The 16,186-nt window shown below is 39.8% G+C and overlaps 2 protein-coding genes and 2 non-coding genes across 4 annotated transcripts in view; 2 read left to right on the top strand and 2 right to left on the bottom strand.

The window, feature by feature from the left end:
• The window catches only part of kek2 (kekkon 2), a 47,055-nt gene extending 34,547 nt beyond the window's left edge, over positions 1 to 12,508 (bottom strand). The window contains exon 1 of the mRNA XM_017156508.3: positions 11,345 to 12,508. The gene's annotated coding sequence lies outside the window, so the exon portion shown is untranslated. The remainder of the gene's footprint in view (positions 1 to 11,344) is intronic.
• LOC123003273 (U2 spliceosomal RNA) lies at positions 5,636 to 5,831 on the bottom strand. Its single transcript, XR_006412505.1, has one exon. It is a non-coding gene; the product is annotated as a U2 spliceosomal RNA (small nuclear RNA).
• Positions 6,069 to 6,193, top strand: LOC123003277 (U5 spliceosomal RNA). The gene has a single exon (XR_006412509.1). It is a non-coding gene; the product is annotated as a U5 spliceosomal RNA (small nuclear RNA).
• Positions 7,366 to 8,711, top strand: Mst33A. The gene is made up of 2 exons (XM_017155917.3): positions 7,366 to 7,502; positions 7,577 to 8,711. Exon 2 carries the CDS (start codon positions 7,607 to 7,609, stop codon positions 8,636 to 8,638), a length of 1,032 nt encoding a protein of 343 aa, XP_017011406.2. The 5' UTR covers positions 7,366 to 7,502; positions 7,577 to 7,606; the 3' UTR covers positions 8,639 to 8,711.
• Positions 12,509 to 16,186: the final 3,678 nt, after the last annotated feature.

The following is a 16,186-nucleotide window of genomic DNA, read 5'->3' as shown; positions in this document are numbered from 1 at the left end:
CATCAATAATTGAGTTTGCACAATTTTTCTGATGGCATATACGATTCGCATGTCGGCTCATAGAATTACGTAATGGTATCATAATACCCAACTCGCTAGGGTGCAGGAACAAGCTGCTCATCAGCCTCAGCCTCCTCCGCTTCCCCAAAACCAATCCCCTCATTTCCAGAGCTTTGCCAGCTCCATCCTGATATGGCATACTTAAGAAATCGAGGCAAATGTTTTATCGTCACTTTGCCACTCACACTCACACAATATAAATACATAGAAAAAATATATATGTGTGTGCGGAATACAAAATGGCGCCAGTTTCCTTATGCCTTTGGGCTCTCTGCATCGCTCGGTTCGCCTCAATCTCAATCGTCAGAAAAGTCTATCAACCCATGGGGCCGAAGGCCAAAAATGAGGGTTATTGCCACCGAATCCGGGCTGAAAGGCGAAAAGACAAGCAGAAACTGAACTTAAATGCCGAATTTCGTAAGAAAATGTTTAATAACATCGCTTTCCTTTCACCCGCCCAAAAACCCCCAGCATCGAGTATACGACAAGTTGTTCCATTGTAAATTTAATAAAGCCAGGGTTAAGTAGTTAGGGTGAAAATCAAGAAGCCAGCAATTATTTGGTTACGCAATTACCACAGCCAGGCAACCGGCAGGTTCAATAGGCTTAAATAATTTGCCCAAATCCCCTTGGCGCAAAAACAAACAAATAAATTCAATGAAAAGGGGCACAAAACTTTCCGGTCCCGAAAAACACAAACACAAATAGTGAAAGTTTACAGGAACGATACAGTGGCGGGGGGCGGCAGAAAGTGGGCGTGGCATGAGAGCTGGGGAAAGTCAAAGCGACAAAAGCCATCTTCAGAATTGCCACACAATTTATTATTATTGTTTTATACAAACAGCAAATGCGCGAAAATAAAGCTGGCTCAAAGGAAAAGAAAGAACTAAACATGAACTAAACAACTTATTTTTTCGTCGTGCCCTTAATGAAAGTGAAAAAATCAGAGAGCTCAACTGCCGCGAAAATGTTTCCCAAGTGCAGTTTCCCTAGTTTTATTGTTTTCATTCAGAGAAGTGCGGTAAACATTTCGATATATTTTTTTTTTCAAAAATAAGGTAAAGCTAAACATTTTTCAGTTTGCAAAAAATCTCAGTATACTAAAAAGCATTTGGAGAATACACAAAAATGTAATGTTTAGAGATACACAAATGAATAAAATGTACACATTTTGTACACAAAAACGTGAAAAAGTAGTGGCATGTCAAATATTTATTTTGCAACTATCTGGTTTTTCAATAAATGATTTTAATTTATTTATTGCCGTCCATTCATCAGCGCGATGATTTACACAGCCCGGAGGAACATTTATTTTGCCCGCAGGACTGCAACTCAATCATGTGCGCTTTAAAGAATTTATATTTATGACCAGATGCAATCAACGGAACCAATGTGTCCGCGAATTGTCCATCAAAACGAGAGTATGTCCCCCAACAAGTATAATAAAAACAAATGCATTTCGCATTAAATCAATTCGCGTTGACTTGCTGGCCGCAAAAAGTTGTGCACAAGCGCCCATCAATCAAACATAAGACACGAACAAAACCAGGACAAAATGACAAAAGGATAAGCCCCGGCCATATAAACTGCACATGGATTTATACATTTAATTAAAATGCGGCACAGACACAATATTCGTCAAAGTGATTGGCCCAAAAGCGGCTTAGTGAACTTAAGTAAATTAAATGTTATGGTTGCTGGGGTAAATGTGGGTGTAGTGGGTGCTGCGTAGCAGAAAAGCCGGGGGAAACCTCAATGAAAATTGTCTTTAAAACAGTTTTCGGCGACGACAAAGCGAATCGCAATAAATACTCCACCAAGTGGCGGGTGTGTCTGGGCTCAGAGGGTTGGTACTACGGAGCTCCGGGAAATTTGCATATTTTAAATTACTAGTGGGGCCTCTTGGCAGCGATTGCTTTTGGGGTTGACAATGGCACAGCCACGACAACTCCAATTTATTTGTAATTTGTTCGAAATTTATATCAAACGCCGGCCCCACACCCATTTCCTGGCCCCCAGAGGGTCTCTATTTCACACACCCACGCCGCCACACATAATTGCACTCATAAAACGCAAAATACTCAGCTCCGCACGCTTCGATATTTATGCCTAGAGTGCTACCCAATGATAATGAGGGTGTGATAGCATATAGGATTTTTGATTTTTATATGATTTTAACAAATTTTTAAAATATTAAACATTAACACAGAACAAAAATCTTTACAAAATTTTATTAAAAATTTTAATATTTATTCGTTTATATGTAAGTATGTTATCAAAATTGATAAAGAGGGTGTGATAAAATTTAAAATTTTTGTTTGATTTTAGCCGATTTCTAAAAAATTAATTTTTAGCCCAGGGTAAAAACTGCATTAAAATTTAAATATTTATTCCGTTATAAGCATGTTAAAAAAATTGTATTGTCCGAAATTACTTTAATTTAATCTTCGATTTAAGGTTAAAGCAAGATTTGTTTACCTGAAACTCGCAAAAACAGCGTTTTTCCCATTAATTTTCCTATTGGTATTCGAACGATTTATGTAATAGTTGGCATCGTCAGGTCGATCCCCTCATTTCCAGGAAGTCCAATCCCACATGTAGACATATCTTAATGCTCACAGACTTGGGGTTGCTGGGAAGCAGGCAAACAAACAAATTATGTGCTCATTTGAATACACATTCTAATGCGAATCACGTTGACAAAAATTCATTCAAGCGTACAGGATACGCACACGAGCACACGCACTCAGCCTCACTGGACGGACGGATACCTTGACTTTCGAACTCTGGTCTATCCAATCAGGCCTGCTGCCAGGGTGTCCTGGTCCAGGTCCTGGCGCAGATAAAGATAAGGGGGAGTGGCAAATTGTCCCCACCTCGGACGCTGACAAGGACATATTTATAAAGCGCTCATTTCGAGCAGAGCACATATACATGCGGATGGAGTGGCATCCCAATATCCAGTTAATCTATCAGGACATGGTGCAATGTGTAGAAAATTAAATGTGCTAGCTGGAGCCTGGGACACTAAGAAAAAAAAGTTTCATAAATAAGATCAATACTCTAATTGAACTTATTAATTACACTATGCAGCATCAAAAATTAACCTCGATGAATGCTATATTTTTGGATTCGTTACGAATTCCCAAGTTAAACTGCGTTTTCCAAAGAGTTCCCCGACGCAAGGATTCTTAGCAAAAGGACCTCAAAGTTCGAAAAATGCTGAAATTGACCAACTTTGCGGAGCTCTCAGAGGCAAATGGATGCATGGCTTGGTTCGAAGTTAAAGTTTTTTAAAAGATACACCCTTTATCTTTCAAACCACAGTATTATCTAATCTTACTAATATTATTGAGAATATTAAATAAAAAACTCCTTCTGAATTTATAAAATTTTTTAAGCATCTCAACTGGGGTTTCTTGTAATAAATTTAACAAAATATAAAGTTTCAATACCTTTTTTAATAAAAAACTTATTTTAACGGAAACATTTAAGCAAACTTAATTTACTCTATTTTTTTTCCCTCAGTGCTCCTGTTTGCCGATGTCCTTGTTGTGTCTGTGTGTGCCATGTAAATGCAAACTAAATATGTACAAACGCCACAGCCAGGCATTAAGTCGATTGCTTCAAGGACTTTCTCGCGCTTAGTGGAGAAAGTCGAGGGAGGAGAGGATCGGAGAAGGGGGGATGCAGACAGATATAGAAAGGGGCGAAGGGGGGAGTGAGAGATTCCTGGCGGCTTTGTCATTCACACCCAGTTGGATGTCTGCTTCCATCGCTCTATTTCGCATTGTCACAGCTAACAGCTCCGCCCCACTTCGCTTTGGTGCCCCCTCAAGTGTAAATGAGTGGCTCCATCCCCAGCACCACCACCCCCAAAAACACCACCCACCTGACTATGGCTATGCATGTGCTGTGAGAGGGCTTTTTAATAAGCAATTTATTTTTAGCTTAACAACGCTCATGTAATGAAAAACGCGGAGCCTCCGTACCAACGGCTTACAATTCACTTGCAACGATTTTCCCGCCCAGAAACCTCCCACTTTTCCACCCTCTTTTCGCTGAGCCTGTTTGCCAACGATAATTAATTTTTTGGCCTACCCCAAGCAAGAAGCTAAGACCATGAGTTCGTACCGCATTAAAAAGAAATTAAAATGTTGCCATTCTCCTGCTCATTTTCCACCTCGCCGACCTCAAGTACATCTAATGAGATAACTTGGAGACAACTGGCGAGAATTAAGTGTATAAGGAATAATAAGGAACAGCGAGAGTACTGTTTGAATATTTATATGTATTCATACCTGTTTAAGAATGAACATATTGTAAATTTTTAGTGCATAATTCAGTGGAGTGGCAGGATCAAAAGGATCAAGGATACACTAAATTTTGTCAAGGACGTTAATAAAAGCTGCTCTTCTTCCCATTCATACGGCCACAAATAGCTGGCATCAACATGGCAACATTTCCAGCCTCTCATAAATCAATTTCAAATTGCTTTCGCTCTCCGCGGAAAAAGTGGAGTAAGCCCTTGCCGTTGTTTTTGTTGCCTCAGCCTGATTTTCCTTCAACTTTTCGCCTTCCTGTTGTTGCCGTCATTGCCTTTTCGGCTGGGGAAAAAACAAAGTAAATGCAAAGCCAGAAATAAACTCGGCCGAAAGCATCGCATCCCCGGTGAAAGCGTATCTCATTTGTGTTTTCGTTTGCAATTTGTTTGGCTAACTTTCTGATTGAGCTCGTGGCCCATTGCGGCGCATAACAGGCGCAGAATGAAATTATTTAATGTTTTACATTTGGCCCAAATAGCCCCCCAGCCACCTCGACGCGGCCCCATTTCCCCGATGGCAGACTGGCCGAGTAATTGCAATTGATTTGTCGAGCACTTTGCACGCCAATTTGTTTCTGGTCACGGTCAGTTTGAGAGGGGAATGTGGTCAAGGCTGTGGGGTGCCAGCCATATGGCTTCGAGAAGGCATAGCTCGGGCGCAGTCTTTGATCTTGGGATGTAGAAACCAAATTAGCACCTTGCCAATTGCTTTGACCTACAAAATTATGAAATCGTTCAGTATACAAAAAAGTACACTTTTTGATTCCATTTTTATTCCTTTCCAAATACTTATAAGCAGTATGGGGTTCTGTGCAGGAATATTCTTTAAGTTATTCAAGACATTTGTTTTATACTTATTTTCAAGAGCCGCCGGCGTTTTTATCGCTCTGCTAAGCATTGGCTTTCCGAATTTTTTTTTACATTTAAGTAAGAAACAGTTTGCCAATTAAGTGTTTTTATATATTTGAAATTTCTCATAAGGAGCAAAAATAATTTCCATTTTGTTTTAAAAAACATTTTTCAAGAAATTGCGTTGAGAAAAAAACTGGTTAGCACTGTTGTGAATGAATCGGTGATCTAAGTTGGCTATGATTTTCCATAGAGCATGCATGAATAAATAACCAAATTTTTTTCTAAGTATGGCAATCTTTGCCACTTAGCTTAAGGCGATCCAAATAGTTTGTGCAAGAGGCAAGTAACAAGTGGAATAAAAATAGGACACAGAAACTTAAATAATATTTGTATTTATTTTTCAGATGGGCTAAAATCCTGGCGGTACTGCAATACCAGGCCAACCCGCGACAGAGGAGGAGCAAGCTCCTAGCACTCCGTAAGATTCCAAAAATCAGTTTAACATTTGTTGTTCTCCAATGGAGGAACTATCAGATGTTAAGCTGATAAGAACAGATACTACACTTTGATCTTAGCCATAAGGCCGAGAAGCGATAACCTAGTTATGAAAAATATCAGGGTAGCCACAAAAATAGCTAGAACCAGTTGGGAATTATAAGTAACGTTGTGCCTATCTTAGGGGTTCATTACTGATTTCCAGGTAGCTGCCTGAGTAAAGGTGAAACGTCTAGAACAGAACGCTTCTGAAGGGAGGGTTGATTTAAGATCCTTATAGTTCCCAATCAGTTTTAGCATATGATAACTGCTACAACGAATGGTTTGATGTTGTACTTCACTCTGGTTTCTCTTCAGCTGTCGAATAAATCTTTCGCCTTTTACTAAAGATTTCCGTGGAGAGGAACACTCTAATGAGTCAAAATAAAATTTTTATAGAGCCCGACATCTTTTTGATGTTGGGCCATAAAGAATACATGAAATCCAGATTTAATTTTAAGAAAATAAAAATCTTTATAACAGAGTGAATATCAATGTTCTCAGAATTGTATAGTATTGATGTGATAAAATTTTAGATGCAATAATAAAATACCAAAAAATACTTTAGAATAAGTTTGCAAACAAGTTTACAAGGTTGCGACTCAACTTAATGCACAATTTCACCATTTAAGCCCTTCCATCTGAGCTCGCAGTAAACCGCGCGAAGTCAAAGTGCATTTCGGGAAAGTGCTTAAAGGTTAAAAGCCAGCTGACCTGGCCTCTCCTAACCCTTCCCTGCTGAAAAGGCTTACCTAAAATTGTGGCCAAATGTGTGTAACAAAAAAACAACACTCACGGAAAATCCTCAAACACACTCTGGCAAACTTTTTGAAAGCCCCGAACCCAAACTTTTGGCAAATATGTTGCCAAAGGTTTTATTTTCGGCCAGTGTTCAAAATCAGAATGCTGTTGGCCGAGAGTTCGATAAACTCCCTGGCCACTATATTGAAACATTAATAACATTATCCGCACCCAACGCCCAAAACAAATGCAAAACAAACTAATCAAACTTTTTCCAGGATAACCGAAACGACACAAAATGTGCAAAACAAATTGCTTTATTTTCTAATTCAGCTAGAAAGCATTTTCCAGACTTTGTTTCCGAGCAGAATGAACGAGCGAGTGGGGGAGAAATCGAAAATCAATTTCTGTTAATGTGCCTGGGCCAAGAATTTTCTGCCAAGAGACCTTGCCGCCCGCACATTCAACCCAAACCACCCCCACCCCAACCAACCAAGCCATGAAAACCCAGCATGCGTTGGCCAGAGCATATTTTTGCATAAAGTTTATGCAAACATTTTTACTCGAAACCCGCATAAATTACGGCGCCCGGCTCGGTGCCCTAATAAACCCTATCTGGCGGGGGTTCAGTAAGTGGCCCGGCTGCTCCTGCTCATGGTTTCACTGGTTCTGCTGCTTATTTTGCATGTCATTTGCGTCTGAGCACTCGGCGGCCCAGATTCTGCAGGATATGGAGAATGTGGAGGAGCTCTGCGGGAATGGATTGGATTGGACCCAACTTGCACTGTTTGTTTCCATTCGTTTTCGGTGTGCTGTGCGGCAAATAAATCTTCACTATTTATAGGTCCGAAATGGCCACAAAAATATACATTTTCATTTGCTTTAGAAAGTGTAAGAAAGCAGGCCAAAGTCACAGTTACCCAGGACTTTACACTTCTCCGGTTTAGATACATTTAGTCAGTATAGCACAGTACATAGCTTGCCATTCTAGGTAAATATTTGTTTCAATTTTGTGCTTCAGTGAAAAACGGTTCTACAAACCATAAAATTTTCTTTCATCCATAGGAAACAAAGATACTAACAGAAAGACATACAATGCCCCCTGTTTTGAGGTCGACAAGATCGAATCCACGTCGAAAATCCAAAACAATGGCGAATCATATTCTTTCAAGTATTATCACACAAGAAATGAACCGAATGAATGACAACGATGATCATGATACTGTCCACATCCTTGAAAGGCCTAGGAAAATGACCTATTCTACAAGTTCTAGTAGTGGGGAGGACATCGATATCTCACCCCAGCCAAGTACAAGTAATGGTGCTCAAAATGTATCCAGGGAAGTGTTGGCAAGGATCGATTTAAATGAATTTTCAATCGAGTCTATATCGGTGAGAGATAAGCCCTTTGAAAACTTTCTTCTAGACTTCTCCCTGACTCACGGCATTAGACCCCAAGAAAATGTGCAAGAAGCCGTCGACCAATGGATTCAAATGACAACCAGGCAACAAGAAGAATATAATGCCGATAATTATGTGCTGAAATTATTCACCCAAGTTCACAATCAGAATGAGATTGTCGATGCAATCGGGATTCATTGGCCAAGGGTGTCGAAACCGAAGATAAAAGCGACCCGAGGGCTGCGTAAGCCCGTTAAGAGGTTAAATCCAAGAGATCGCGGGGCGGTGTCTCCAAAATTATCGTTTCGACGAACAGGTAGTTCCTGGGCCTTTAAAAATTTCCTTCGCAAAATCCGTAAAACCGATCCCGGCCTTTTAGCCGTGGAGGCCACGTCGCTGTGGCGAAAAATGACTCGTTCTCAAAAGCAACTCTTTAAAATGGCGAGCGCTGATCGCTTGAAAAAGTCTCGAAGGAGTGCGGAACTTTGTAAGAAACTAATGGCAACCAAATCCAGAAATGCTGCCAGATTGCGGAGTCCCAGACGCCCTTCACGATCACTGCGGAAAAATTTCATCGATTCAGAAAGCAGCTGTGATGTTGGAAATCGCCAACTAGAAGTTTGGACAGACAGAGGAACGTCTGCATTACCGCAAAGATGGAGTTCCTGGCCGAGTTTGGAATACATTGCGAGGGCGATAAATAGAGTAAAAAGTTTTTTTAGTTAAATATTTCGTTTTCAAAATTTTAGACTAGAAATTATCAAATGATAAAACGACAAAAAAAATTTTTTGTTAAAAAAACTAATAAAACGCAAAAAAAAAAGATAAACAAAAGTACTTTATTTTTTAAGCAAAAATTCAAGTAAATTCACAAATCGCAAAAGGTAATCAGATATAATTAAAAAGAATTTATAAAGTTTTTATCGAAAATGGTCCTTGATAATTTTGTTAAAATATTTTGATCAGTTGTGGCTGAAATAGTCAATAGAAGTAATACAAATTTAACTAATACTTTGAAAATGTATTTTAAAGCAACCCCTTAGGAGTTGAATATATATATACATTCGAAATTATTCATCGACTTCTCCAAAGTGCAATTGTGCTCGATACTTGAAGCCCTGCCAGCATGAGTACTCCACAATTATTGCCGTTTTGGGGGCGGAATGGCCACTGAGGTGGGTCAATAGGACCTTTGTCTACTCTCGACTCTCCTGCAGCGGTTCCTGCTCCTGTGCTAACAAATTTCTCGCCATTGTTTACTTGGTTCAGAGTGCGTCGTTCCAGCCGCCTGAACTCTCATAGCTGCTTCCGTTTCCGGCATTGTTTTCGTTTCGTTTCGTTCCGTTCCGTTCTGTTCTGCCCGCCCATTTCGAAAACCTCGGGGCTAGCTTTCCACATTTGGTGTTTATTTTATTGTACATTTGCTGCCGGCAACTCCGCTGAGCCGTGAACTGTGCGGCGTGTCATCATCTGCCTCGGCTTCAGTTGCAGAACATCGGCATCATCAGACCCGGAATCACCACCATTATCATCATCATCATCGTCATGGCCATATGAGAGGTAAATTTCCTTAGTGGCCATAGACACGCGGGGGATGGGGATGGGAAGCGGGGGTGGTGTTGATGTCTGTGCCTGTTGTTCTGGCTGCTGTTATTGTTGTCTTTTGGTTGCTTTTTAACGTGCGCCTTTCGTGTTATTTACTTAACAATTTACTGAATAATTTAAACACCTTTTCCACCCGACGGGCGGTAAAAGTTATCAGGACGGGCGTATTGGTCCTGGTAAAAAGGAGTGGAAAAATCCAAGTGTGTGTCACGATCAAAAATGTCCAAGAAAAACTTTGAAAATATAATAAATATAACTTTACAAAATATTTGTATTTATTAAAAAAAAAAATCGTACTAGGCCTTGGATTTAAAAAAAAAGTTTAAAATATACATATCTGCAAATGAATAAAATCAAAACAAAAATTTTGGTTTAATAAATTACAAATTATACATTTTTCCAAGATAGCTCCTGTAATATTTGTAATGTTCCTTAAAGGATCATCTCTATAAAATTAATAATTTCGCTGCTATTAAGGACAGGAAGTAACTAAGTTTTACTAGAGTTTTCTTTATTTTCAAATTAAATTATAGACTGATTTCTGAATATCTCCTAGTCCAGACCACCTTCATTTCGTTTGCGTTCCCTGTATTTTTTCTGCTGCCGCTTTGCTTCCTGTTTGCTCCTTGCTGGCCACCTCCACGCCCCTTTCCTCGCTTTCCTCTGATGGCCGTTGAATTATGAACCTGACTTTCCTTTCGGGGGCTTGGGAGGTTCGGGGCTGTGTGGGAGGTAAAACTTTCACCTGTGCCTGTGGGAGGCTGTGTGTGTGAGCTGGTGTGGCTGATAGTTGTCCACAGACCCACACACTCTCGCTGACAATCAACCACACACACACACTCAGTATTCACGATGAAACTTCCACTTCCACTTCCATTGGCTTGTGTTTACTTAGTCGAGTCTTTGACTGACATTTAATGCGGTTAGCAGACGTGTGTGCGTGTTCGCCTCACTGTGTTGATAATGTGCATAATAAGCCTTAATTAATGTTAAATAATGAATTTTCTCATTTGCACGCCGTCAGCGTTGAAAAGGCAATGCCTTCGGCATTTCCTTGTTTCCATTTTAATTCGAGGCAAACACACGACTTTCAGTGGGCTTCCAAATATTTGCAGTTTAACCCCCGGTTGCCCCCGAAAAGTGCCGACTTCGAACAGCCGGGGGGGTTAAAAATTCGGTGTGGGCGAAAGGTCCTTTGTTGTGGTTCTTTCACCTTTCCCCTTTACGAAATTTACGAAAGCCACAACACAAACATTTTAAAAACAGCAAGTTTTACTTTTGGGCACATTGTGTGTTTGCCAATTAAATGACCTTATCAAAGGGGCCTTATCAACCGTAGCTTACACGACTTTAATTGAATGTTGAACAAATTAATAACAAGAGCCCGGGGAAGATCAAAAAGAAAATGTTGGAAATATTTAATCAATCTGTTGGCTAGAACTTCCCATTTTATTATTTTGAGCTCCTGTCCAAAGTTGTGGGAACTCTTTTATACTTTTGTACGGATACAACTTCCAGTAAAAGTTCGTTGCCAATCCCCCAAAGAAGCCAATCCTCAATATGCCAAACTTTTGGGTGGGCAACTCTTTTAAATCGAACACTTTTGTTTATTTACAAGCATTTAACCTAATTATACAAGCAACTTTCCGCATAACAAATATCGAATCCGGCTCCTGCGACCCCAAACTCAATGTGGGATGAGCAGTGAGTTCGGGAATTCGGGCATATAAAAAGTTCAAACTGTCGGAACTTTGACAGCAATATTGTTGAGTTTTATGTACAACAAGCGGAATAACTAAAACAGTGCAGAAATTAGAAACAACATACCGAAAATGTCCGAAAAACTTTGCCCTCGATTCGTGCAACTTTTCCTCCTCGTTTCTTATTATGAAAGTTGTTGTTGTTGCTTGGCTGCTGTTTAGCCGATGATGAGAATGATGTTTTTGTTGCTGCTGTTGTCGCAGGATAAAATCAATGCCGGCATATTTTATCCTTTTTTCATACGCAGGCACACAAACATATATTAATATACGAATAAAATACACCACTACACTGACACAGCAAGGGAGTAGGAAATCCAACTTAGATGCCCAAAAAAAAACAGTTGCCCAACTCAGCGTTTTTTTTATATATATATTTCTTTTTTCTGTTATTTTGTTGTAGTTGATTAGCCGTCTGATGCTGTGGATTTTTATTATTATTTTGTTTGATTTTTTTCCGCCTGGCTTTTCTCTTATGCGAGCGTGTTTTGTGCGGTTTTTATGGGCCTTGATTTGATTGCATTTTGTTTCTGGGCCTGTTGTGGATATATATATATGTATTTTTTCCTGTTTGGGTTGGCACTTTCGCTGACAGCCCTTGAGGCAATTATTTTTTAGACCCGAAAGTGCTTGAAACGTTTCAATATTTGTTGGCTATTTGTTTGATTTTTTAGTGAATACTTAAGGGTGCTTTAGTTTTTTGTTTCTGCTGCAGCGAATGTTACTCAAGTTGATTGTTTTCTTTTTTATTTTCTGTCACTTTTCCGCAGTGGGTGGCATGCGCTGAGTGGCATGTCAATCAAAATCAATCAAAATGTTCGCTATTTCGCGCTCGTTAGCGTTTACACATGTTGTTGTCGCCTGGCTCCTCAATTTGCGGCAAATGGATTTCAGGTTGTTTTCCTGACTTTCCCGTCTCACGTTACCCGGCGCACTCGGAAAATTCTGATGGCGGCACGTACTGGCCCCCTTGCTTTCGCCACTTTCTACTCTCTGCACACACACACGCGCGCGGAAGTTCGACAACCAAGGGGTTACCTCCGGGTTAAGTTCCGGTTAGGTTTTAATAACTCCGGTGTGAGATCTCTGCTTCCGTCCGGCGGAGTGCTGCACGGGCGGGGCTGCGTATCTACGGATCTGCGGATCCACGGATCAGATCGGGGCAGAGCAGAGCGGAACGGAGCGGACTCGAACGGATCGACTGCGGCGTGTCTGTCGCTCACGGCGTACGCTTTTCAACTGCTGCGCCCGCAACGCTCGACGGATTTCCAGGCAGGCAGACGCCTCCGCCAAGTGAAAACCAGGCGGCGTTCGTCGACGTCCTCGTGCCTCGTTTTTCACTCGGGAAACTGTTATACGCCCTCTCTCTAGAGAAAGAGAGAGTGCCAGAGAATGAGAGATGGGAGAGCGCGAGCGAAAGTCACCGAGAGAGCGCACCACTTTCACCGGTTTACCCAGCTAGAGAACCCGAGCCACTTTATTTATATTTATTTATATTTCAACGTGATTTATACGCTTGTAACTGCTTAATAAACGGGACTTATCAATTGCATATTAATACAAATTTATTTGTCAATTAACGAAGCTAAAGAATAAATCAGGGAGATAAAAACTTTTCAGATAACACGTATTACCTAATTGGCATTTGCATTTCCATTAAACCAATTTGCATATACTTATTGCATTTTTTACATATGCATAATGACCTATAAATCTCAAATAGGAAAAGCCATCAATCATGTGAATATATTAAATTAAACTTTCAAAAAATCGAAACTAAAAGGTAACCAAACATATTTTATTTGAAATTATGAAATTAATCTTGAGAGAAAATATGTTCAACAGTAAGACAGCTCATATTTTTGTCCAGAAAAAATTTAAAGTTTAAACAATATTTTTTTTTTTAGTTTTTGAGAATACTGTTAGTTATTAAGCTAACCGAAAAATAAATAAATTTTGAATATGTTTTGATTGATGTGAGTATTAAATCAATAAAAACAAAAAAGTCAAATAAAATGTTAAATTTTAGAATGTTTAAAATGTACAATTAAGATTATTTATTTCAATATTTATTTATTTATCATTGTAAATCTAATGTAGGTACGTCTTATTGATAGCGGTATCCTCATAAAACAATTATGTTGCCCACTTTAAAATTTTAAACTTTTTAGTTTAAGAGTTCATTAATTCAAAAAACATATAAAAGTATTTACATTTTCAGAATAATGGTCTTACGATTGTAGCCTACACCATTATGTTTCTGCATTGTTATTGTTTGTGACTTTGATAAGCACTATCGAATTTTCTTTTTTTTTTGCTAACTGGTGCTCTCTGCTGGTATAAGAGCGACTAGACAAACTGTTCCCACAAAATTTCCCTTTATAAACGGCTCTCTCGCCGTATCACAGACTGTATAACAGAGCGCTCGTTCAGGGAGTCGGCGCCACTCTGGAAATGCAAAGCACGAAAAGCCAGGAAAGCCAACCTCAACTAGCAGCTGACTGCGTGAGCTGGTGGGAAAACTTCACCACGGACTCAGGCGTGAAAACTCCCAAGCTGAAGTCCTTGGCCGGCGGAATGTGTGGCCGGAATCGGAGGCTCAAAGCGGGAGTGCATTTCCCCCTAACCCCTGACTCCGCCCAAATGCCCGTGACACCGGGCGAAACGGGCCCCCCGGAGGCGCCAAAAATCCATTTTGGCCAGTACCAGTACCAAAGACAAGAAAAATTCAAGACGAGGAGGATGGAAAACAAAAGCAGGAAAAAAAGGAGGCGGCATTGGGCTTTCGCCCAGCAGCGAAAAATATCGATTCGGTTCGATTGTTGTTGCCTGGCCGCCCACAGCGAATTGTATATTGCTTTATAAGCAGCTTCTGTCTTTGGAATACCAAAAAAAAAAGAAAGCAAAAGAAGAAAATCAGCAGACCCTGCCCTGCGGTTGCTTATTTGGCTGCTTTAGTTTCGCTGCCATCAAGTGAAGTCCTTTTCGCGATTTAAAAAAAATACAGCCTGAGATGGGAATTTTTCGTTTTACGCTGTTTTTCTTGTTTGATGCCTGCGCTGCGCTCTCCTTCCATCGAAATGAGTAAATAACCAATGAAGCAGATAGAAATGTTTATTGTTATTCTTGGGGACTTCCCCTTCCCCGGCTCCTTGGTCATTCAAATCAATTCCTTAGGCAGCTTGTCGCAGAGTTTGTTTCTCCGTTTCCATCTGCATTTTTATTTAAATTTTCTTTGGCCCCGACATAAAGGACCAGATTGTCGTCCTGCTGAGGCAAACGAGCCATTGCACATTATGAATGTTGGCTTACAATCTTTCACCGAAACCCCCTCTCCAAAATAGGAACAATAATTAAGGCTGCGTTAAGTATACGCACCTTGGGCGCGGTGCTGCGAAGCTTGTTCGTCGTGTTCTTGGCTCTACTCCCGCATAGTTTGTGTCGCATTAAAACTATTTAAGTTTTTAATGCCCTAACAGCGATGATCTTGTGCCTGGCATATAAATTACTCAGCCGCCCCTTGGCCCCCGCAGCCTTTGCATTAATGGAGCTTCAAAGGCCTCCGCCCTTCCGCCACCCACCACCCAACGCCCAGCAGAACGTCCTTGCGCGGAAAGCGTGGCAAGCGCGGAAAGCAGCGAAGCTCCAAGACGTTGAGCACTTTGGCAAAGTTTTTACTTGGCTCGTTGGCAATTTTTACTTTGTTGCTTTATAGGGATTTATGTTTAATCGGCCAAAGGTTACTTCAACTCGCCCGCACACAAAATCGCTCACACGCACACAAACACTCACGCTTTGGCAGGCAGACATGTTAAAAGCTCTTTTGTTTCACACACAGGACGAAAAATGAAAGGATAGGGGTAGAGGAAGCTGTTACTTGCACTGTCAACACCGAAAGTGGAAATTATTTTGTCTCTTGTGCATCACCAAACAGGAATACGTCTTTAAATGGGGAAGATGCTCTTTAAACACCTTACCTTTAAACTCCCTAATAGAACACGAAATCGGAAAAATATCAAGAAGTTGTTGAGGACTTAAATAGTATTAAAAATCCATTTAAATTCAGCATGGCCCACAAATTCAAATACCAAAATTTCTACTTATTCCCAAAAATGTTACCAGTTTTATATTGAAGCAAAATGGCACATTTTGAAAATAACTAATAAATTATAATTAATTAGTAAACACAAATGTTCGATATATTTTTTAAAATGCATATTCTGTTCGGTATAAGAAGCATCTTTAAGATTTAATCAGATGCAATAAAGCTCTTTAGATAGCAGTTTCTTAACAATATTATCCCATTAAATATCCGGCAAGGCAAAGAGAGTCAAATAAATAATCCAACTGCGAACTGAATTGCATTTACCCCTCGTCGCTGGCCGTTCATTAACCCTCTCTGAGCCGTTTATTTACTTGGATAAACTGTTACAATTGTCCCCAGCTCAGGTTCGGTCAATAAACGAACTTTGCCAGGACTTTAATTGAAGAAGTGGCAGCAGCTGCATGCAAACCAATCTTGGCCAGGACTTGCACTACGACAAATTTCGTAAATTAAACTAAAAAGTTTTCTTTTGATAGATACTATATAAGATATTTACATAATCATTTTTCATAAGTATGTTAAGAAGATATTTAATAAATAATTCAGTTTATACCACAAACTTGTGCTTCAAAAATTCTACTAATCAATAAATCTCTAGAAATACTAAAATATTTGCTAAAATGGGCCAATAAATATTTTTAAGTCAAATAGTTTTACTAAGCAATTATTAACTATTTAGAGAATTTAATAGCAATACATATAATAAAATATTTCAAAGAAAATTCTTTTAATTCCTTTTAATTGAAGATGTTGCATGCAACTTTGAGCCAGAGGTACGTACACATTATCTGTAGTATAAGCTCG

Source organism: Drosophila takahashii, chromosome 2L (genome assembly GCF_030179915.1).
Source record: "Drosophila takahashii strain IR98-3 E-12201 chromosome 2L, DtakHiC1v2, whole genome shotgun sequence".
Taxonomy (NCBI): Eukaryota; Metazoa; Arthropoda; class Insecta; order Diptera; family Drosophilidae; genus Drosophila; species Drosophila takahashii.
The sequence above is the reverse complement of the archived record's forward strand: the minus strand, read 5'-3'. Positions and strand labels throughout refer to the sequence as shown.

Bases quoted from the DNA above. Each gene is read 5' to 3' on its own strand.
- Mst33A (XM_017155917.3), top strand. From the start codon at position 7,607: ATGCCCCCTGTTTTGAGGTCGACAAGATCGAATCCACGTCGAAAATCC.